The sequence below is a fragment of the Thalassophryne amazonica genome, chromosome 14, assembly GCF_902500255.1.
Source record: "Thalassophryne amazonica chromosome 14, fThaAma1.1, whole genome shotgun sequence".
Classification (NCBI taxonomy): domain Eukaryota; kingdom Metazoa; phylum Chordata; class Actinopteri; order Batrachoidiformes; family Batrachoididae; genus Thalassophryne; species Thalassophryne amazonica.
In genome coordinates, this window is record NC_047116.1 from 53,149,553 (window position 1) to 53,174,648 (window position 25,096).

The 25,096-nt window shown below is 45.5% G+C and overlaps 1 protein-coding gene across 1 annotated transcript in view; it reads left to right on the forward strand.

Moving 5' to 3' along the window:
- Positions 1-25,096, forward strand: part of LOC117524446 (striated muscle preferentially expressed protein kinase-like) — a 150,324-nt gene that overhangs the window by 118,734 nt on the left and 6,494 nt on the right. Inside the window, 7 exon segments of the mRNA XM_034186232.1 lie at positions 3,430-3,552; positions 8,389-8,553; positions 10,638-11,427; positions 20,421-20,660; positions 20,915-21,138; positions 23,350-23,425; positions 24,458-24,607. Coding sequence (XP_034042123.1) covers positions 3,430-3,552; positions 8,389-8,553; positions 10,638-11,427; positions 20,421-20,660; positions 20,915-21,138; positions 23,350-23,425; positions 24,458-24,607 — 1,768 coding nt within the window.

A 25,096-nucleotide genomic window follows, 5' to 3' on the forward strand; every position in this document is an offset into this window, starting at 1 on the left:
ATGAACGGCACATTTCACTGTTACAGGAGTTTTTGTCATGGAAAGAGAAGCTGCTCCACCGCGCGTTGATGTAGCAAAGCTCCAAATCGTTCAGACATTTATTCGCAATAAAAAATAGATGAGAGGGGTGGACCACACCTCACTCCAAGCCTGCTCACAGGCGAATGACGCAACCGACAGGCATGAAAAAACTCACGCATGCGCACAAGGGTTCAAGCTTGACTGACGCAATCACACGTGATTCAAATCCGTATGGTTTTTGAAAAAAATAATAAGGTTGGATACTTTTCTAACAGACCTCGTATTAGGGAGGGGTGTTATTTCCAAAATTTTTGAAATCTATACATTTTTGCATGGAATATGGAAATATACATGGAATACCTACTGGAGTCCCTGGGAGGGGTACTAGATAGCGCTCCGACTGGGGACTCCATTGTTCTCCTGGGGGATTTCAACGCCCACGTGGGCAGCGACAGTGAGACCTGGAGGGGGGTGGTCGGGAAGCATGGCCTCCTCGATCTGAACCTGAGTGGTGTTCAGTTGTTGGACTTCTGTGCTAGTCACAGTTTGTCCATCACGAACACCATGTTCGAGCACAAGTGTGTCCATAAGTGCACGTGGCACCAGGACACCCTGAGCCGGAGGTCGATGATCGACTTTGTAGTTGTATCATCTGACCTTAGGCCACGTGTCTCGGACACTCGAGTGAAGCGAGGGGCAGAGCTGTCGACTGATCACCACCTGGTGGTGTGTTGGATCCGCTGGGAGGGGAGGAAGCCGGTCAGACCTGGCAGGCCCAAACGTATCATGAGGGTCTGCTGGGAACGACTGGCGGAACCCTCTGTCAGCGAGGTCTTCAACTCCCACCTCCGGGAGAGCTTCTCCCAGATCCCGGGGGAGGTTGGAGACATGGAGTCCGAGTGGACCATGTTCTCCACCTCCATTGTCAATGCGGCTGCTCGTAGCTGTGGTCGCAAGGTCTCTGGTGCCTGTCGCGGCAGCAATCCCCTAACCCGGTGGTGGACACCGGAAGTAAGGGATGCCGTCAAGCTGAAGAAGGAGTCCTACTTATCTTTGTTGGTAGGTGGGACCCCAGAGGCAGCTGACAGGTACAGGCAGGCCAAGCGTGCCGCAGCCCGTACGGTCACAGAGGCAAAAACTCGGTTCTGGGAAGAGTTCGGGGAGGCTATGGAGGAGGACTATCGGTCGGCCTCAAAGAGATTCTGGCAAACCATCCGACACCTCAGGAGGCGGAAGCAGCTCTCCACCAGCACTGTTTACGGTGCGGGTGGGGAGCTGTTGACCCTAACGGGGGATGTTGTCGGGCAGTGGAAGGAGTACTTCGAGGATCTCCTCAATCCCATTGTCACGTCTTCCGAAGAGAAAGCAGAGACTGGGGACTCAGAGGCGGACTCATCCATTACCCAGGCCGAAGTCACCGAGGTGGTTAGAAAGCTCCTCGGTGGCAAGGCTCCTGGGGTGGATGAAATCCGTCCTGAGTACCTTAAGTCTCTGGATGTTGTGGGACTCTTGGCTGACACGCCTCTGCAACATCACGTGGCGATCGGGGACAGTGCATCTGGATTGGCAGACCGGGGTGGTGGTCCCTTTGTTTAAGAAGGGGGACCGGAGGGTGTGTTCCAACTATAGGGGGATCACACTCCTCAGCCTCCCCGGTAAGGTCTATTCCAGAGTACTGGAGAGGAGAATTCGACTGATGGTCGAACCTTGGGTTCAGGAGGAGCAGTGTGGTTTTCGTCCTGGTCGTGGCACACTGGACCAGCTCTACACGCTCCATCGGGTGCTCGAGGGTTCATGGGAGTTCGCCCAACCAGTCCACATGTGTTTTGTAGATCGGGAGAAGGCATTTGACCGTGTCCCTCGGGGCACCCTGTGGGGAGTGCTCCGGGAGTATGGGGTCCGGGGTCCTTTGCTAAGGGCTATCCGGTCCCTGTATGACTGCAGCAGGAGCTTGGTTCGCATTGCCAGTAGTAAGTCAAACCTGTTTCCAGTGCACGTTGGCCTCCGCCAGGGCTGCCCTTTGTCACCAGTTCTGTTCATTATTTTTATGGACAGAATTTCTAGGCGCAGCCAGGGTGTCTGGTTTGGGAACCACAGAATCTCGTCTCTGCTGTTTGTGGACGATGTGGTTCTGTTGGCTTCGTCAAATCAGGACCTTCAGCGTGCACTGGGGCGGTTTGCAGCCGAGTGTGAAGAGTCCGGGATGAAAATCAGCACCTCCAAATTCGAGGCCATGGTTCTCGACCGGAAAAAGGTGCTTTGCCCTCTTCAGGTTGGTGGAGTGTCCTTGCCTCAAGTGGAGGAGTTTAAGTATCTTGGGGTCTTGTTCACGAGTGAGGCACGAATGGAGCGTGAGATCGATAGACGGATCAGTGCAGCATCTGCAGTGATGCGGTCGCTGTATCGGCCCGTCGTGGTGAAGAGAGAGCTGAGTAGGGGGGCAAAGCTCTCGATTTACCGATCGATCTACGTTCCAATCCTCACCTATGGTCATGAGATTTGTCTCATGACCGAAGAACGAGATCGCGAGTACAAGCAGCCGAGATGAGTTTCCTCCGCAGGGTGGCTGGGCGCTCCCTTAGAGATAGGGTGAGGAGCTCGGAGTCGAGCCGCTGCTCCTCCACGTCAAAAGGAGTCAGTTGAGGTGGCTCGGGCATCTTTTCCGGATGCCCCCTGGACGCCTCGCTGGAGAGGTGTTCCAGGCACGTCCCATTGGGAGGAGGCCCCGGGGAAGACCCAGGACACGCTGGAGGGACTACATCTCTCGGCTGGCTTGGGAACGCCTTGGGGTTCCCCCGGAGGAGCTGGGGGAGGTGTGTGTGGATCGGGAGGTCTGGGCGGCTTTGCTTGAGCTGCTGCCCCTGCGACCCAACTCCGGATAAAGCGGAAGAAAATGGATGGATGGATGGATGATGTTGCTGAAATAAAAGCTACATAGATCTTGTTTGTTACAATTGTACTGAAATTAGGTTTTTTTGTCAGTTACTCTTAAAAAACACCAGATAGGCTTATTGTTACTATAGAAGTTGAATATAAACTTGGGGTCAAGCAACATTTGGAGCCAAATTTCAAGTCTCTAGGTGCAGCGGTTCTCAAGATATGACATTTCCGTCGATATTTTTGGCAATTTTTGAACCCGATATCTTCACTAGCTCTGTCCATATGGGTTTTTGGAACCAAATGACCCAAAATTTATTCTGCTATGGTTTATTCCATGTATATTTCCATATTCCATGCAAACATTTATAGATTTCCAAATTTCTTGAAATAACACCCCTCCCTAGTTATATGTACAATATACTATATAAATCATCTGGTGGTTGAAAGAAACATTTTGGAGGAGATGACAACCAGAAATAGTTTTGATTATATGTTTGTCACCTTGCTACTACATATCTGTTCTCACAGGTTTGCCGAATCATCCTGGAACCCCTGAAATTCCTCAGAAGTACAATAACACAGCATTGGTTGTATGGAGGCCATCAGACACTTTGGCCCCCTGCACATACACCCTGGAAAGGAGAACAGAGGGTTAGTGTTTTATATAAGAATACCCCATTTTACACAAGATGAAGCTACCAAATGTACTCAACTACATGTCTTGAGATTGTACCTCAGTTAGCACTGACCCATCTGTATTTTACTGTTATTTTTAATCCAGTAATATTAAATACCAGAAATGCCCCAAGTAAACCCAGTTAGTCAAACAATTTGCTATTATTTAACCTAAAAATGACACCAGGCAATGATAGAGCACATATCCAAACTAATATGTCAGGAGCTAATCACAGACTACAAAAATTATGTTAAAATCCTCCATGAACTCACCCATACCATACTCACCAATGAAGTGCGGGTTTGAAAGCTGAAGTGGGGTACTTCTAGCTGTTGCCATAACAGGAGTGCCTGACTCCGCCTTTCGCTCTGCTAACCCTTGAATGTGTATAAGACTGGTGTGACCTGGGTGGGATGAATGAATCCTGAAAACACCAACCTATTGAGACATTTTCAAGCTGGCTAAGGCTAAAAAGCTAGGTAACTCCAGGAACTCCAGGAAGTGTTCACATTTGACATTTCCTGTTTCACTGTGGACTCAAAATTTGATATTTCCTGTTTCAGTGTCAACTTATCACTGAATTCTTGCAAGATTTCCACTATTGTCAATCCAGAAAGTGTTAATCCAGGCAGTGTTCAGCATTTGACGTTTCCTGTTTGACTGTGGGCTAAAAATTTGGCACTTCCTGTTTCAGTTTGTACTTGCCACTGAATTCCCCCGAGATCCCACAAGATCTCCTCTATTGTCAATCAAGAAGTCTTCAACATTTGACATTTCCTGTTTGACTGTGGGCTCAAAATTTGGCACTTCCTGTTTCAGTTTGTACTTGCCACTGAATTCCCCCGAGATCCCACAAGATCTCCTCTATTGTCAAACAAGAAGTCTTCAACATTTGACATTTCCTATTTCATTGTAGACTCAAAATTTGGCACTTCCTGTTTGGGACTCCCTGTACCATGAGTGAACTCGCACCGCTTGTGCATCGCTTCGCTCATATAATTTATATCTCACAATTAAAATTGCATGCAGAGAGGTTTGTGAGATGTAGTTGCACTAATTATCACAATGCAGACAGCAAGCAGTGCAGAACGCATGGTTATAAGGAGGTGATGGTCTAGTGGTTAAGGTGTTGAGCTTGAGACCAGAAGATCCTCAGTTCAAATCCCAGCCTGACTGGAAAATTACTAAGGGCCCTTGGGCAAGGTGTTTAATCCCCTATTGCTCCCAGTGTGTATTGAGCGCCTTGTATGGCAGCACCCTCACATCGGGGTGAATGTGAGGCATAATTTGTAAAGCGCTTTGAGCAGTCCATTTATGAAATGTGTGAAATGTGTGAAACATCATATCTTTCAATGAAAGAAATTACTGTCCATGTCGTTGCCTTTGAAAAATGACCATCTACAGTCTGCCACTAAAGATAACAGGAATTCTGATGGTCCATTTGACAGTTTTTCTACCACCTGTGTGAACACAGCATAAATGCAGGATGCACCATCTGGTATTTGCGTGTGTAAAAGAGAGAAAGGAAGAAAAAAGAGAAAACGTTAGTAATCACACATCTTAGTCAATTTTGCTTTGCGGTGGCATGGTGGCTTAGTGGTTAGCACAGTTGCCTTGCAGCAAGAAGGTACTGGGATCGCTTCCCACCTGTTTGCATGGGTTCCCTCTGGGTGCTTCCTCCCACTTCCAGATTAGGTTGGGTGGCTTGCAGACTTTAAACTGACTGTATGTTTGTCTGTCTCGATGCTGCCCTACAGTAGACTGGCATCCTGTTCAAGGTGTACTTCACCCCTCTCCCTATGACTGCTGGGATAGGCTTTGTCACTTTTTGACCGCCCACACCAGTGTTTTCTCCTCAAGCGTACCTGCACCTGTCTGGCTCATGGGTCAACCCACTGGTGCCCGCAGGTTACGGTGTGACCTGTGTAGCACTAGCAGGGTGATTCCGTGGTGCAGTCGATGTAGCGATGCACAGCTGAGTGCATGTTTCCAGAACTGACCTAACCTTTGACGTTGGTATTAAAAACTATGACGAGCGTATTGTCTAAGTATCAACAGCATTAATAGTGCACAGTAAAATCACCAGTATTAAATTAACACTGACAGTGACTCTGACTAGAGTAGCACCATACAGTTGAGCTCAAAAGTTTACGTACCCTGACAGAAGTTTAGGTTTTTTTTGGCCATTTTTCAGAGAATATGAATGATAACATAAAAACGTTTTTTTTCACTCATGGTTAGTGGTTGGGTGAAGCCATTTATTGTCAAGCAACTGTGTTTACTCTTTTCAAATCATAATAACACAAACTACCCAAATAACCCTGATCTAAAGTTTACATACCCCTGTTCTTAATACAGTGTGTTGCCCCCTTTAACATCAATGACAGCTTGGAGTCTTTTGTGGTAGTTTTGGACGAGGCTCTCTGATGGTAAAGCTGTCATTGAATATGTTTTGGACTTTATTTACATTAATTACAAACAAATACAAACAGTATTTATGGTAAATCTGAATGGAGTAGACAGTTCTCAAAAACTGAGTGACTGTGCATGAAGGAGAAGAGTGAGGAAAGCCACCAAGACACCCAGACAACCCAGAAGAAGGTATAGGCTTACGTGGCTGTGATTGGAGAAATTGTGCACAGTGCAAGCTTTGCATTTTGTATCGCTACTCTTAGCTTCATAGTGGAGTAGAGCAGAGAAGGATTTTCTTTCACCAAAACAGATCAAATCCAGGCTTGCATCTCAGATGTACCTTCTGCCATTTTGTAGCTAAACTTTCAGGTCTCCTTGTTAAGAAAATACTCCTCTATACCACTTCATCATGAAGATGGATAACTAGTGATACAAAATGCAAAGCTTGCACTGTACATAATTTCTCCAATCACAGCCACGCAAGCCTATAACTTCTTCTGGGTTGTCTGGGTGTCTCGGTGGCTTTCCTCACTCTTCTACTTCTTGCACAGTCACGCAGTTTTTGAGAACTGTCTACTCCATGCAGATTTACCATAAAGTGCCATATTGTTTGTATTTCTTTGTAATTAATGTAAATAAAGTCCAAAACATATTCAGTGGCAGCTTTACCATCAGAGAGCCTCATCCACAACTATCACAAAAGACTCCAAGCTGTCACTGATGTTCAAGGGGGTAATACACAGTATTAAGAAAAGGAGTATGTAAACTTTTGATCAGGTTCATTTGGATAGTTCTCTTGTCATTTTGATTTAAAAACTGGAAACACAGTTGTTTGACAATAAATGGCTTCACCCAACAACTAACCATGAGTGAAAAAAAGGTTTTTGTTTTATCATTCATTTTCTCTGAAAAATGGGCAAAAAAACTGAACTTTTGTCAGGGTATGTAAACTTTTGAGCTCAGCTGTAGCTGTCATTCAAGTCAACCATGGCCATAATTATGCATAAAATTATGGTTTAAAGTGGCTTAAACTAATGGACTATTTAAAAATTCAGCCCATACAGTTGTCATGAACAGGAAAACTACCTACACTGTAAAATAAAAAGGTCTGTGAAATTAACCGGGAAATCCTGTGAAACCATGACATAAAAAACTGTGAAAAGAAAAACAATGGAGTAGTGTTTAATTGACAGCAATAATTTGTAAAATGTGGAACGAAACTGAACTGTGAATCTAACAGTACAAATATATTAAAATAATTACATACCATTGTAGAATTTACAAATGACTGTAGTTTAAAGACAGAAAAACTGAAATACCAAAAACTATACAATACAGTTAAAATTACAACATGACACTGTTAAAATAATGTTTTCTGTTAATTAGAATTTTACTATTGTTTTACACTTTACAGATAAGAATTTTCACAAATACAGTAAAAGTCTGTAAATTAAGGCTTTGAAAGAGGTGATGTGTCTGATAAACTACATTTTGAGGATATTTAAACGTAAGGTGAATGTTTTGCAGAGATTATATTATGCATTGTAATTATTAACATGCAAAAATGAAGAACATATTCATTTTGCACTGTAATAATTATTAATCAATAAAAATAAAAATAGACAGCAGGGGTGGTGGCCAAGTGGTTAGTGCACTTGGTTTCAGCGTTGAAGGTTCCTGGTTCAAGCCCCATCCCTGCCACATTTCTCTATGTAATGTGGAGTTGTGTCAGGAAGGGCATTTGGTGTAAAAACCTGTGCCAAATCAACATGCAGATCCACCTCGGATCTGCTGTGGCAACCCTGAGTGAAAACAAGGGAGCAGCCGAAGGGTCTTACTATATGTGTAAATATCACAGAAAAAAAAAATGTTTTAATGACAACATGGCTTTGCTAATTCAACAGGAAAGGACCATTAAAATTACAGTTTAAAATTTTTGTTTGTTTGTTTGTTTTTGTAAATTACAGGTTTAATCGGTAAAATTTACATATTTTATGTAAAACTATTTACATATTCACTGTAATTATTACAGAATTCCCCTGGTAACCACAGCTGCTAGTATTTTTCCATAAAAACAACAGATTTTTTTTTTTTTTTTTTACAGTGTGTAATCAAAATTGTTTTCTAAACAGTCTGTAAAGATGCGTATTTCTGTTATAAAGGTGAACTTTTAACATGAGGTTTTATGGGAATTCCCTTACTTTGGGAACCAGCTTCAAATGGCCTTTGAGGTTTTATCACTTCAGCAATGGCTTCCATTTTTTCACAATCTGAGGACTAATGCATAAAATCAACTGTTTAATCACATTATGTGTTTTTAAGGCTTCCTGACACACCTTTTGAAGACGCATGCTTGTGGAGTAATAAATGTTAACTTGTACTTTTTTTTTACCCTCTAGGTGAGAGTAACTGGCTGATCGTGGCCACAGGGGTGGCTGACTGTTATTACAATGTTGTTGACTTACCACCAGGGGGCGCCTTCAGGTTCAGGGTGGCATGTGTGAATAAAGCTGGCCAAGGCCCCTACAGCAACCTCTCACAAGTTGTATGTCTGGATGTTTCAGGTATGTTTTATCTCATGTAGTGGGTGTAACAGTGGAAGTATTCAAATGCGTACTACGGCAGTGGTTGTCAAACTGTGGTACAAGTTCTACCATTGGAGTGTAAAGCATGCCATGGTTGTATTTCATATCACTCTAAAAATGTCTTGAATTACAGCTACAATTTAAACTATACAAATTTGTGAAAGCCTACGTTTAAAACAGTACTATGGAATACAAAAGATTGTTGTTTCCCTGAAAAATTCTATAACAACATTGTGATTTGTCCTATTTCTTTATGTAATTTACTGCCACCTACAAAGAACCAAATTGATATATTCCTCATTTTGAATTTATTGAAAGTCACGTTGAAACCAGGCCTGGGTCCCCACGGACAGGCTCCATCTTGTGGAAGACCACGCACATAACTTACACAACACTTTTATACAATGTGGGCGTTACAGTGGGTGTGTTTTAGTCTCACAGTTCTAAACGTACTGGTTCCCCACAGACTGAGGGGAACCTCCACCCCTTGTCTTCAACCAAATTACTTGATACATGAAACTTAATTCTTGTTTCTGATCAGTTCAGACCAGTCAAACAGATGACCAAATCTGACCAAAAACATAACCATTTAAGCACAGCAAATACTTGACAACTAGCATGAAATAATAGAATAAGGAATTAGCACAGATATTATCTAACAACGTGAATCTCACATTTCTTGTGTTGTCCACAACATGTACACGCTGTAATTTTTACCCAAGGCCATCAAATATGGCCATCGGGTATTGTGAAGGCTTTGCATCTGTCCTTCCATCCATCCATCCATCTGTCTCCCCATCTGTCTGTGCTCAGCATACGTCCAGTCCTATTACTTCAAATTTACAGGTAACATTCTTGGGATACAGACCTTGGACACGTTCAAAGATGGTTAACCTTGACCTATTTTAAGAGGTTAAAAAGTCACATTCTGTTTCAATCTGTTCAGTTTTGGTTTTTGAGTGGTGGGGGTGACAGCCAATCAGAGTAGAGCTGCACCGTGATATCAGTAGTTGCTCCCTCCAAAACCACCTTGTTTTGTGAGTTTATATCCATGTTTCTCATATATTATGTAAAAGCTAGTGAGAAAGCACTTCTAAACTGAAAACGTTGTTTTTGGAACCCAATGACTCTTCTGAACTTATTTACAAAACATTTTGCAGACGTTAGCAGGTGACGTCACAGGCTGGTAGCTAGCCGCCAAACTCTATTTCATTTGTGTGTAAATATAACTTCTGTGTCAGATATTATGTAAAAGCTAGCAAGAAATAAACACTTCTAAAACTGAAAATGCTGTTTGTGGAACCTGATAACACATTAACATGCATGCTAACGTCCACTATCTAGCTCTATAAAGCTAGGTTCCCATGGAGTTAAGCTTCTCTCATTAATACCTATAAATGCACAGAGGATGATCTACAAATATTCCTTAATTTGCACAACATGAACAAATGGTGATTTGATCATTTACAAATTGTATGTAAGACAATAGGATCTTAATAATGAATTAAACAACTGCGAATTATAAAGAACACGATGCTCATACGGCCGAGGGCATTTTAGCATTGCGGTATTTATTAAATATTCAACAAACACATTGTCATCAAAATGCTCCTCACAACATTTATGTGTTCTTTGTCTGATCAGCACCATGGATAGCTCATTTTTACCATCTCTGGTTAACGTGTAATAGACACATGGGTTGTCCAGCCACTGCATTTTGATTGATGGTCCTAAGCCAAGTTAAATGATGAGGAAGACACAAGAAGGCCGTACATCGCAAATGTTGTCACGTCTGTGCCACACTGAGGGCACAAGCTATTCAAAGTGCCAGTCCCAAGGCCGGATAAATGAGTAGGGTTGGGTTGGGAAGGGCATCCACTGTAAATTTTGTCAAACCATACATGCAGATGTTAAAACTGTCAAGGCCAACACGGTGCTGGAGGAAATTGGGAAAAAGCCTCATGTAATAACTGCAAGGTTTTAAATCTTCTTTTTCTTGTGCAGTACTTGTTTTGATCTTTAGTTTTTCACACCCTGTCTTGTATCTTCTCCTCCTCGATTAGAACCAGCTAAATCAAGTGCACCTGTGGTGGTCAAAACTGTCCCTGCAACTCCTCCCGCCGCTGTAGTGATGAAGTCATCAATGACCGTGCCTCCAATTAAACCTGCTCCAAGCAAAACACCTGAACTGATATCCGCGCAACCGGGTTCAACGCCCACGGCTGTTCCATCTGTGACCAAATCTGTTCCTCCAACAACGATCAAACCAACTGTCCAAATGGACACTAGAAGTCCTCCTGCCACTCCAGCTGATGGTACAACCACCACTGAGCAAGCTACTGCTCAGGTTACTACGACTGTTCCACCCATGCCAACCAAAGCTAAGACCACCATCAGCGTCAGCGTAAGTAAACCCCAAACTAAGCTCCTGCCTCCCCCTGTTGTCCTGCCCAAAACTCAGAGCCCTGTGAATGCAGTTCCTCTCATGAACAATGCAACACCTTCTCCTGTACCACCACCTGCTCCCGTCATTGGGAAACCTATCTCATGTGTGCCTATGTACGTGCCGGCTGCAACCGCCTGTGTTACTCCCTCGTCCCAACTTAATACAGCCCTGATAACCAGCACACACTCAACCACTCCTGTGAATGTCTCCTCACCTGCGGTGGTGGTCCAGAGTTTCACACCAGTGTTGCAAAGTGGGGACAGTCGTAGTACTCCCTCTGGTCGGGTCACACCATCTGGACGGATCACACCTTCAGGACGCAGAACACCTTTGGGCAAGCCTGGAGAGGGGTCGCTACGCCAGGGAGTTCCACAGAAGCCTTACACCTTTATGGATGAAAAAGCAAGGTGAGGTCAAAGCCATTCACAGCCCAACCACAAAAAAAACATGAACTACTGGGTGGCTACACTGCATGAAAAAGCTTTATCCTAGATCATTTTGAGCTTGAAGTAATAAGAATATTGCTTTTCTGCATCAGGAAGAAAAGAAACCAAAGGTCATCATTATGAAGACAATAAAATACTGTTTCAAAAATTTTGATGAATTGCTGGATCGTGCATGTTTTGCTGAGCTTCATAAAGAAGTGTGATATGAATGAATATGTTTGCAAATACATAACTTTTTATTAATTAAAGGGTTTCTCTTAGGTATCTCAGTCATGTGATTGAAAAGATGGAATCTCCTATTAACCTGGTATTAATAGCAAGCACATCTTTCCTGTGGTGCCTAACCTGCTATGTCAAGAGCTCTTCAGTTTGAAATTATTGCAAAGGGTTGATTTTGGTTTAAAAAAAAAAAAAAAGTATTACCATCATACAAAACCATTTCACTTCTGCAATAAATCATCAAGAGCTGAAAAATAGATATTCAACCGGGATTCTTTGTATTCTGCTAATTTATCATTGATACATTTAAAATAAATATTAATAGATGATGTCTTGTAATACAGCAAAGGGTCAAAACAGACATTTCTGGCCATTTTATTTGGGGTTGAAGCTCAAAATAAGCGTTTGTAGTCATTTTCTTGGTCAGCATCAGGTCTGAGAACATGTGCTGGCGCCATATGTCACCACATCATTCATTCTACAGAACCACCTTGAGACCTGAATGCCAACCATCCAGGCCAACAACTGGCCCATCTCTCAAATGTTGTCATCTTTCTGCCACAGTCAGGTGAAACATGACTGTCACAGATAGATTCCCTTGGCCACAATCCTACAATCCTCCTCATCTAAGTCTCCCTGTATAACCCTTCATTTGACACAAACGTATTACAGCAATACCTCAGGATCATCCAAAGAGACTTGATGCCAAAGTCTCAAATGACAGGAAACAATAGGGACCCTAAAAATTTGGACTCTTATTCTCATGCAAAGACATCAGCATCACTGAATACCTCTGTCAAATGATGTCATAACTCCATAAATGTTGGGAAGTGTCGTGACACGGACCCACAACAGGGGGCGTTAATGAACGGACAATGGATAAGCCAAAAAGTAACAATTTAATGTTGTGAAGCGCACAACGAAGTACAGACAATAACAATAGTGCGGAATGTCAATCATACACAAGGTGGCGTGTGGCAGGCTCGAAGATAGAAGACGTCTAGTGATAGAAGAGCCGGAACCCACACAGCTTCCACCACCAACGGATCTGAAGAACACCGGAGCCGCCAAGCCCTGCGCCCTGCGCCCCAGGTGGCCACTGTCTTCAGCAGTCAGACCCGGTACTGCTGGCAGAGAACAGAAACAGTTTGATGAGTGTGAGTTCCCACACTCAGTAATCCCACAGTCTGTGTTCAGTTAGGAGGGAACACCTCCACCTCCAATCACACACTCGTGCAGCTCCTGTTTAACCACTTATCTGGTTTGGGGTGTGAGGCGAAGCCGTCGCAGTCCACACCAAACGGCAATCCCACAGATAAGGACACCGTCACAGGAAAACGGCTGCAAATGAGATCAGACTATTACACAAGGTCTTCAGATTCAGCAGAGAAGTTACCTGTATGGTAGATGATTTCTCGGCGGGGAGGTGGAGTTGCAGTCCGGCTTTTATGGTGGTTGACGTAGATGAGTGACAGCTGGTGGTGATGATGTGACAGCTGTCACTCCACTGGTTCCGGCGCCCTTTCGTGCTTGAAGCCCGCACTCCAAGCAGGGCACCATCTGGTGGTGGTGGGCCAGCAGTACCTCCTCTTCAGTGGCCCACACAACAGGACCCCCCCCTCAACGGGCGCCTCCTGGCGCCCGACCAGGTTTGTCCGGGTGCCGGGCGTAGAAGTCGGCCAGGAGGGCCGGGTCCAGGATGAAGCTCCTTTTCATCCAGGAGCGTTCCTCGGGGCCATACCCCTCCCAGTCCACCAGATACTGGAACCCCCGACCCTTGTGACGGACGTCCAGGAGCCGACGCACGGTCCATGCCGGCTCCCTGTCGATGATCCGGGCAGGAGGCGGTGCAGGTCCAGGGGTGCAGAGTGGTGAGGTGTGGTAAGGCTTGATCCGAGACACGTGAAAGACAGGATGGATCCGCAGTGAAGCTGGTAGCCGTAGCTTCACTGCGGCCGGGCTGAGGACCTTGGTGATGGGAAACGGTCCAATATACCTGTCCTTGAGTTTCTGGGAGTCAACTTGAAGTGGGATGTCCTTTGTTGACAACCACACCTCCTGCCCGGGCTGGTATGCAGGGGCCGGGGAACGCCGGCGGTCTGCATGGGCCTTGGCCCTCATCCGGGCCTTCAACAGGGCAGAACGGGTGGTCCGCCACACCCGGCGGCACCTCCTGAGGTGGGCCTGGACCAAGGGCACACCGACCTCTCCCTCCACAAGTGGAAACAATGGGGGCTGGTACCCCAAACACACCTCAAACGGGGAGAGGCCGGTGGCAGACAACACTTGGCTGTTGTGGGCGTACTCAATCCAGGCCAGATGGGTGCTCCAGGCCGTCAGGTGCGCGGAGGTAATGCAATGGAGGGCCTGCTCCAGCTCCTGGTTGGCCCGCTCTGCCTGTCCGTTGGTCTGCGGGTGCTACCTGGACGAGAGGCTCACAGTGGCCCCCAGTTCCCTGCAGAAACTCCTCCAGACCTGAGAGGAGAACTGAGGGCCACGGTCTGAGACGATGTCCACTGGTATCCCATGCAGACGCACGACGTGGTGGACCAGGAGGTCTGGTGTCTCCTGGGCCGTGGGGAGCTTCGGGAGGGCCACGAAGTGGGCCGCCTTGGAGAACCGGTCCACTATCGTGAGAATGGTGGTGTTGCCCTGGGACGGCGGGAGGCCCGTGACAAAGTCCAGGCCGATGTGGGACCAGGGGCGGTGAGGCACTGGTAGGGGCTGGAAGAGTCCTGAGGTCCTCTTGTGGTCAGCCTTGCCACTGGCACAGATGGTACAGGCCTGGACGTAGTCCCGGACGTCGGCCTCCATAGACGCCCACCAGAAGCGCTGCTGGACTACTGCCATGGTCCTGCGCAGCCCGGGATGACAGGAGAGCTTGGAACCATGGCAGAAGTCCAAAACAGCAGCTCTGGCTTCCGGTGGGACGTATAGTTTGTTCTTCGGGCCGGTCCCCGGGTCCGGGTTCCGTGTCAGGGCCTCCCGGACGGTCTTCTCCACGTCCCAGGTGAGGGCGGCCATGACAGTGGACACAGGGATGATGGTCTCTGTGGGGTCTGACAACTCGGCCTTGGCCTCCTCTTCATGCACCTGGGACAGGGCATCCGATCGTTGGTTCTTGGTCCCGGGGCAGTATGTAATCTGGAAGTCAAAGCGCCCGAAGAACAGTGACCAGCGGGCTTGCCTGGGGTTCAACCGCTTGGCGGTCCGGATGTACTCCAGGTTCCGATGGTCCGTGAAAACCATGAAGGGCACCGTCGCTCCCTCCAAGAGGTGTCTCCACTCTTCAAGAGCCTCCTTCACCGCCAGGAGTTCCCGATTGCCGACGTCATAATTCCTCTCAGCCGGGGTCAACCTGCGGGAAAAATAGGCACAAGGGTGGAGGACCTTATCGGACTCCCCGCTCTGGGACAGCACGGCTCCTATCCCATCCACCTCCACTGTGAACTGGCGAGTAGGATCAGGCTGCACCAGAACTGGTGCAGACGAAAACCGGCGCTTCAACTCCCTAAACGCGGCTTCGCACCGATCCGACCAGGTGAAGGGGACCTTAGTGGAGGTCAGGGCTGTCAGGGGGCTAACTACCTGGCTGTAGCCCTTAATGAACCTCCTGTAGAAATTCGCAAAGCCGAGGAACTGTTGCAGTTTCCTACGGTTTGTTGGTTGGGGCCAATCTCTCACCGCCGCAACCTCGGCCAGATCAGGGGCGATGGAGTTGGAGGAGATTATGAACCCCAGGAAGGACAAAGAAAAGCGGTGAAACTCGCACTTCTCGCCCTTCACAAACAGCCAGTTCTCCAACAACCGCTGTAGGACCTGACGTACATGCTTGACATGGGTCTCAGGATCCGGAGAAAAGATGAGTATATCGTCTAGATATACGAAGACAAACCGATGCAGGAAGTCCCGCAAGACGTCATTAACCAATGCTTGGAACGTCGCGGGCGCATTGGTGAGGCCGAACGGCATGACCAGGTACTCAAAGTGACCTAACGGGGTGTTAAATGCCGTCTTCCACTCATCTCCCTCCCGGATCCGAACCAGGTGATAAGCATTCCTAAGGTCCAATTTTGTAAAAATTTGGGCTCCATGCAAGGGCGTAAACACTGAATCCAACAGAGGTAACGGGTATCGGTTGCGAACCGTGATCTCGTTCAGCCCTCTGTAATCAATGCATGGACGGAGTCCGCCGTCCTTCTTGCCCACAAAAAAGAAACCAGCACCCATCGGGGAGGTGGAGTTCCGGATTAACTCGGCAGCTAAAGAGTCCCGGATGTAGGTCTCCATTGATTCGCGTTCCGGACGTGAGAGGTTGTACAGCCTGCTGGACGGGTACTCAGCGCCCGGTATCAAATCAATGGCACAATCGTATGGACGGTGTGGGGGCAGCGTGAGTGCCAGATCCTTGCTGAAGACGTCAGCAAGGTCATGGTACTCGGTTGGCACCGCCACCAGATTGGGGGGGACTAAAACCTCCTCCTTAGCTGTCACACCGGGTGGAACCGAGGATCCTAAACACTCCTGGTGGCAGGTTTTGCTCCTCTGAACCACAACCCCAGACAGCCAATCAATCCGGGGATTGTGTTTCAACACCCATGGAAAACCCAAAATCACTCGGGAGGTAGAAGGTGTTACATAAAACACAATCTCCTCCCTGTGATTCCCAGAAACAACCAAAGTCACGGGCTGTGTCTGGTGTGTGATTAGTGGAAGAAGGGTGCCATCTAGTGCCCGCACCGACAATGGTGACGGTAAGGCCACTAGAGGGAGCCCAACCTCCTTTGCCCATCTGCTGTCCAGCAGATTCCCCTCCGACCCCGTGTCCACCAGTGCTGGGGCGTGAAGGGTTAGATCCCCACTCAGGATCGTGACTGGGATACATGCAGATTGTCGGGGTTTCCCCGCGTGGGTATTGTGACCCACCCTTAGCCCCGTCTCTAAGGACGAGTGCTGCTGTTTTGACCATTTGGGGCACTCTCTCTGTATGTGCTCGGTTGAGCTGTAGAGAAAACACTCTCCACGGATCAGCCTCCTTTGTCTCTGATCTGATCGTTTTTTGGCACTGCTCGTTTCCATAGCAACGTCAGCAGGGGGAGCTGTCGTCACGTGGAGAGCCCTGGCTGTGGAGCGTGGGGAAGACGGCTCCCTTTCGGACCCGGGAGGAAGAGGGACAGCTTGTGCCTGACCACGCCCTTCGTCTCACTCCCGTCGGTGTTCTGTTAATCGGTTGTCTAACTGTATAACCAGGTCGATAAGCCCGTCTAAATCCCGCGGCTCGTCCTTCGCCACCAGGTGCTCCTTAAGGACCAGAGACAGTCCGTTTACAAAGGCGGCGCGGAGCGCAACAGCATTCCAGCCGGCTCGCGCTGCCGCGATGCGGAAGTCGACTGCATACTTCGCTGCGCTCCGACACCCCTGTCGTATCGACAGCAGCACGCTTGAAGCGGTCTCACCTCTATGAGGGTGGTCGAACACCTGTCGGAACTCCCTCACAAACGCAGTGTAAATCGTTAGGAGCCGTGAATTCTGCTCCCAGAGCGCCGTAGCCCAGGCGCGTGCCTTTCCTCGAAGCAGATTTATAACGTAAGCCACCCGGCTAGCGTCTGACGTGTACATGACGGGACGCTGTGAAAAGACGAGCGAGCACTGCATCAAGAAGTCTGCACACGTCTCCACACAGCCTCCGTACGGCTCCGGAGGGCTTATGTATGCTTCAGGGGAAGGTGGGGGGGTTCGTTGAACGACCAGTGGAATGTCTGTCTCTGGCATTCAGTCAGCAGGAGGAGGTGCTGCAGCAGTGCCCTGAGCATGCGCTTCCACCTGGGCGGTGAGAGCCTCCATCCTTCGATTGAGAATAATGCTCTGCTCGGTAACTAAGTCCAACCGAGCAGTAAAGGCGGTTATGATGTGCTGCAGCTCACCTAACACGCCTCCTGCTGGCGCCTGTGCACCTTGCTCTTCCATTGGCTGTTCAAGTGCTGGTTGACGCCCCTCGGGATCCATGACGCTGGCCGAGAAATCCTGTTGGGAAGTGTCGTGACACGGACCCACAACAGGGGGCGTTAATGAACGGACAATGGATAAGCCAAAAAGTAACAATTTAATGTTGTGAAGCGCACAACGAAGTACAGACAATAACAATAGTGCGGAATGTCAATCATACACAAGGTGGCGTGTGGCAGGCTCGAAGATAGAAGACGTCTGGTGATAGAAGAGCCGGAACCCACACAGCTTCCACCACCAAGGGATCTGAAGAACACCGGAGCCGCCAAGCCCTGCGCCCCAGGTGGCCACTGTCTTCAGCAGTCAGACCCGGTACAGCTGGCAGAGAACAGAAACAGTTTGATGAGTGTGAGTTCCCACACTCAGTAATCCCACAGTCTGTGTTCAGTTAGGAGGGAACACCTCCACCTCCAATCACACACTCGTGCAGCTCCTGTTTAACCACTTATCTGGTTTGGGGTGTGAGGCGAAGCCGTCGCAGTCCACACCAAACGCCAATCCCACAGATAAGGACACCATCACAGGAAAACGGCTGCAAATGAGATCAGACTATTACACAAGGTCTTCAGATTCAGCAGAGAAGTTACCTGTATGGTAGATGATTTCTCGGCGGGGAGGTGGAGTTGCAGTCCGGCTTTTATGGTGGTTGACGTAGATGAGTGACAGCTGGTGGTGATGATGTGACAGCTGTCACTCCACTGGTTCCAGCGCCCTCTCCTGCTTGAAGCCCGCACTCCAAGCAGGGCGCCATCTGGTGGTGGTGGGCCAGCAGTACCTCCTCTTCAGTGGCCCACACAACAATAAACCCTTGACAGGCATCTCTTATTTATGTTTTATTTAGCCTTTATTTAACCAGGTTAGTCCCATTGAGATTACAAATCTCTTTTGCAAGGGAGATCTGGCCAAGAGGGCAGCAGCATAATTGCAAGAAATAAAATTCACAACATCTCAGCATTAAAACAATTTCACATAAAACATTTACAGACAGACAAAGTAGACTGCAGTGATTTCAATAGAGCTTTAAACTCATTTCATGTCATAAGAGCTTGAAGGTGAAGTTCAGACTGTAATTTGTTCCAGGTATTAGGTGCTGAAAACCTAAAACTTTTCTTGCCCAGTTCAGTTCTTACTTTTGGGACAGCAAATTGTAGAACACCCATTGAACGAAAATTATGGCTTTCATGCTTTCTTATTAAAAGACTAGACAAATATGATGGGATCTAAAAGGCTGAAGACTTGGAGTCATGTTAATTTGGTTCAAAGGAAACTTTGGGTTTTTGAGTAAATTAAGCCCAAGATTTGCTATCTTGTCTCAGTGTTTGCTGAGTAGTGGGTACATTTTATTGTTTTTGGTCGATACCACTTGTGTTTCTAATCATGTTCTATTAAACCTTTGATAAACTTGTATATTTCAAAGACTTGTAGTGGAAACCTTTGGAAATCTTACAAATGCCTATGTTTCATAATGCTTCATAAATGCTTATGCTTAATTTTCATGCCCTCATATAAAAACGACCACTATACACTGGCTATGTTTACATGCCATTAATATTCGGGATAAGGTCAATATTCCAGTTTCTGAATCATTAGGAATAACCCGTTTACATGCTTAAGCAGACAGAGTTACTCCTGTATACATGGTCACTGGTATCATTTGGAATATCCCCATCTAAACAGCAATGCACGTCTTCCACCGGTGCTTGATTTAGTCTGGCATTTGCACAAATCCTGCTTCGCGTAACTTTTCGGCCACTATCTTGTAAATGTCGCTATCTCTGTACTTTCTACTGTCAATAAAAGACATCATATTCATGTCTTTCACAATACTAATGAAGTACTCGGTTTCCTCCTCGCTCCAAAAGTGTGCTGTGCTGCCGCATCTGGATTTCCCCATGCTTGTTTACCTCTGCTTCTGTGGTGTCCAGTGGGTTGCGCGCACCACATACAACTAGTTGCCGTACTCAAAAGACCAAGATTCCTTGCGGATAGGATATGCGCAGAACACAAAATAATGTTCCTTTCTATGGGGATATTCCGATGCACGTTTATATGACCTGATATTCGGGTTAGAAAAGGAGTAACCCAGGGGTCATATTTGGGTTTTTAAAAACCGGAATATGAGCATATTCGGGTTTTTGCGGGTGTTTACATGGCCGTGCGCAACTGGGTTATTGCTAATATTCTGGTTATGAAAGGGTTATGAATGGGTTATTGGCTGCATGTAAACGTAGTCAGTGTTTTGCCTGTAACTGTGGAAATAGCCTTGCATGCCCAGCCAAGACTTATGTGCCAGTCACAGAATATTCCATTCTGATCATTTGCAGACAGAAGTTATCTCTGAAGACGCAGCTGTGAACCAATGTTTGTTATTTTGCCTTCAACTGTTTACCATCTTTTGAATAACATTATGCTTCTCGGAGCTCAGTGTTTGTAACCACACCCCCTGGGGCGAGTTATGGTCCCAGGCTTAAATGTGCTGATGGGGAGGACAGGCCTTGCCTTCACCCTTCCGCAGACCTTCGTATTCTGTGCGAACAGTGGGGGACTTCAAGCTTGAATAAATTACCAAAAGACCATCGGGAGAATTAAAGTGTTTATTTCACCGTTTCAACAGAACAGGGAACATTTTCTTCCACAACAGACTTCTTCTGCTTTACTTCCCCACTCATTGCTCTGCTCTGCCTTTAGGCTTTGGGATGGCAAACACTGAATTGTTGCTTCTCACATAGGGGTCGGTTTGGTGTGATTCGGGAGTGCCGGGAAAACGCTACAGGCAACTTGTTCATGGCTAAGATTGTTCCTTATGAGGCGGACAGCAAGCAGGCGGTGCTGCAGGAATACGACATCCTTAAGTCTCTTCATCATGACAGAATCATGGCTCTGCATGAAGCTTACGTCACACCACGCTACCTGGTGCTGATCTCAGAGTACTGCAGTGGAAAGGAGCTGCTCTACAGCCTCATAGACAGGTGAAGACACAACTTGATTTTTGTTTTTACAAACTGATGGATTGGATTCAGTCAGAATATACTATAAATTTGTAATCTGTGATGGCTTTGTTGTATATTTTGGAGCAGCTTATTCTTCCCAAAAGGTGTTTTTGGGATGTTTGCGTACCAGTGATCCACACATAAATTGTGTTAATTATTAACTGCTGAAGGAAGAAGCTTTGCTCACATCTTCTCAAAGTATTTTACAGTTGCTTGTCTCTGGTGTGTTTCAGGTTCCGTTACTCAGAGGATGATGTGGTAGCCTACATCATACAGATCCTTCAGGGACTCGACTACCTCCATACACGACGTATCCTCCACTTGGACATCAAGCCAGAGAATGTCATTGTCACCTTCATGAATGTCATCAAGATCATTGACTTTGGCAGCGCTCAGACCTTCAACCCTCTGTTCCTCAAGCAGTTCAGCCCTCCTATTGGAACCCTAGAATACATGTGTAAGAGTTCTGGGCCTATATTGTCAATGACAAAGGAAGAACATTTGCTAAATGAAGAATGTAACATAAAAATCAAGCAACAACAACAATCTGTTAGGGATCATGAGATTAATCACATAAGAGCCAATCAGACGAAAGGATTTATTTCATATTTTCCTTCTGTTATAGTACTTCCTTTTTGCTTCACTTTTTTAAACAAGATTGGAATTTAACTTTTTGACTCTGAAACTGACCTTTTTCACCTTTTTTGTTGTTTTTACTCCATAACTCCATAACATTCAGTCAGAGATAGTACAAACTGTACCTATTTTGAATCCCTATGATCAGACAAATAATACGGTATATAAGTGGAGCATTTTTTTTATTTTCACCCCTGTGCAATCTTTCATTGTCCCCTACCTGTTTATATCAGCCACCTTGGGATGGCCAGGATACACTTTTCATGGTATACTGAGGTCAGACTGTAAGTGTTGTTTGGACACCTTAAAGCCACCCAACTTCAGTAAACTGACAAAATGTAGTTTCTGTTGAAATCCAAGCATTTTAATGCTGGTTTATTTTAGAAATATCTTGTAAAATTACAGCTCATCTTAATGTCGAAATCATATTTATCTGGGGGGGAATTCCATAATGAATATTTTTTTACCTTTTAATGGTGTCTGTAGGAGGGTGTGCATGAGCTTTTGAAAATCCCGAAGGTTACCTTTGATCTCATGTGATGCGTGCACACGCAGCATGCACGCTGACGTCCGTGGGATGTCTGTAAATCACTTCAGAGGTGTTATCTGTTTACAAAAACAGCATTTTAAGTTTTAGAATTGTTTAGTTCTCGCTAACTTTTACAAAATACGAGGTCTGTGAGAAAAGTATCGTACCTTTTTATTTTTTTCAAAAACTATGTGGATTTGATTCATATGTTTTTACGTCAGACATGCTTGAACCTTCGTGCGCATGCGTGAGTTTTTCCACGCCTGTCGGTTGCGTCATTCACCTGTGAGCACGCCTAGTGGGAGGAGTGGTCCAGCCCCCTCGTCGGATTTTCATTGTCAGGAAATGGCGGAATGATTTGGGCTTTTTTTCCATCAGAATTTTTTCAGAAACTGTTAGAGACAAGCAGCTGGAAACCATTCGAAAAATTTATCTGGCTTTCGGTGAAAATTTTACGGGCTTCACAGAGAATAAGGACTGTTACTACAGCTTTAAGGACGCCCCACAATGGCACACGGCGCGCCGCGCTCCGAGCTGCGACGACGAGGCAGAAAACACCACATCATTTCTAAACGGATGGCTGTGTGGAGCTGGGACCGTCGTGAGCAATCTCTCTGGTTATCACAAGAGCTGGACATCAGCCATTTTCCGGCAGATTTCACTTTTAACAAGAGACAGGCATGGAAAAACTCACGCATGTGCATGAAGGTTCAAGCTTGGCTGACGTAAAAACATATGAATCAAATCCATATAGCTTTTGAAAAAAATAAAAAGGTACGATACTTTTCTCACAGACCTCGTATATGAGAAACATGTTAGATTTATACAAAAATGCAACAGTATCAGAGAGTTTTCAAGGAGGATAGATTAGCAACCAGAGAGAGACCAGCTAGTGATGTCACGGTGCCGCTCTACTCTGATTGGCTATCACTGTGTCCTTCCCAGAATCCCTTGCGCAAGTCTGGGGAAGCTCCCCTGTGATCTATGATGTCATCACAGACTGTGTGGGTCTCAACCGTCGCTGCTATAAATAGTTATAGTTCGTCTGTTCTTTTGAAAATTTTCCCTTCATGGGTACTTATTAATTTTTTTTCTAGACAATGCAAATTTTGATTGTATTGACACTGTCATATTAGGAAACCCCTATTTAAAGGCTAATAAGTCTAATATAGTGGTGCCAAAAAAATATTTTTATGCCTTAATGGTTTATGCTTAGTGGCCCTATACCTTTAAGTGGCACTGATTCAGTTAAAATTTGCTTTGGGCTCATCTCATGGACTAATGTAAACAGATACTGCTCCAGCTAATTTTGGTCTTACCTGGTCGCAATAGGATCCCAGCTTGCATTCATTCCCATCTGTCAGCAGGACTTTTCCTGCACTGACTTTTCCCCACAGTCAGTCCAAAGGGAAAATTATGTCTAATTATAGACCGATCAAGATTAATTATAGTTCTGTGCAAAAACAACAGAGTTAGTGCAGCTTTGCTTTCTCCTGGTTGCAGCTCCAGAGATGCTGAAAGGTGATATTGTGGGTCCTCCAGCTGACATCTGGAGCATAGGCGTACTGACTTTCATCATGTGAGTTCTGATGGTATACTTGACACCAAGTCAATGAATATTTCTGATTTAAGTAATTATTACTAACATACAAAACCACTTCCTTCTATATTACATCATCAGTTAAATATACATACTCAGCAGGAATTCTTTACTTTTTATCTCAGAGATTTGCGTAAAAATATGTCAAATTGCTTAACTATTAATTAAATACAATTAAATTAAATAAAGGGTAATTTCTTTGGAGTCTAAGGTCAAATCAGGCATGTGAGAGTATTTTTAGGGGGGAGAAAAATCAAGTTCAGTGGAAGCTATTGCATACTATATAACCGTGAGTCTGAGTGATTGAAGCCCAGGATCTGATCTCCAGCCTCAGTGGGTCCACAGATCTGTGCGGTGGCTGAACACTGACAAAGTGTTTTTATTTGAGCAAATAGAAACATGTACTCTATCTTGCAAATAATTTGAGCGCAAAATTAAGTGTATGACCAGTGATTCCTGAGATAGAATGTTGTGCACCAAGTGCCTTTGTTTTCTTCTTTATTTGGGTATACATAGCACCTGAATAGATCCTTGTCATTTCATTGGTAGTTTGTATGTCATTATGTCATATGTCACATGGATTATTCGTACCATTTGCCATTGTGTTCCATCGTGCAATTTTGGTTCTATAAGTTGTGTGCTATTGCAGCCCACAGTGCCCTCACACTAGTGGTGACAGCGCTTAGCTGAATTGAATTGAAAGCCGTTGCTGTCACTTAACTATTACAGAACAACAAAATTGAAATTGCAACTCCACTGGATACACAAGTAAAATAAGCAAAAAGTTACATAATAAATACACATACAGCAACTTAACTTTGTTCAGTTTTACATGTTGTGTACATCTTGCTGCTTTCTTATTTTAGACATTATCAATTTTTATTTTTATTTTTATTTATTTTTTTTACTTTTTTATGAAAAACTAACAATCACCTGCTTCAGATGTAGCATTTATTTTGGTGCATGTTGCACATACGAGTTGATTGTTAATGCTCATGTGTGGTTTTACAGGTTGAGTGGCAGGTCACCATTCATGGTGAATGAGCCTCAGGAGACAGAAGCCAGGATCCAAGCAGCCAAGTTTGACCTTTCAAAACTCTACCAGAACGTGTCCCAAAGTGCCTCGCTGTTCCTTAAAAAGATCCTCTGTAGTTACCCTTGGTAAGACAAGTTGTCATAATGTTGAATTGTATTGTTCTGGAGTCAAAATTTCAAAAGTCAAAATCCATGAGCTAAACAGAGTTAAAGCCTTCTGCAGAAAAGCATCACTTGTCACGTTTGCCCAGGGAGCCGGGGGTTAGTGCCGAATAATGCATGTTTTTTGTGTGTGGGTGTTTTTTAAGGACTCTAAGGCCCTTTTAACTTCTACAGTGGCAACAAAAAGTATGTGACAAGACTTTTTCAGACGTGCTATAGGTTTCTGTTGCTTTCATTGAAGAAATTGTGCATAGTGCATTTTTTGCATTTCACCATCTCCAACTTCATATTGAAAAGGAGCAGAAAAAAGATTTTCACACAACAAAATAGATCAACTCTGGGCTTGTACAACCCCAATTCCAATGAAGTTCGGACGTTGTGTAAAATGTAAATAAAAACAGAATACAATGATTTGCAAATCCTCTTCAACCAATATTCAATTGAATACACCAC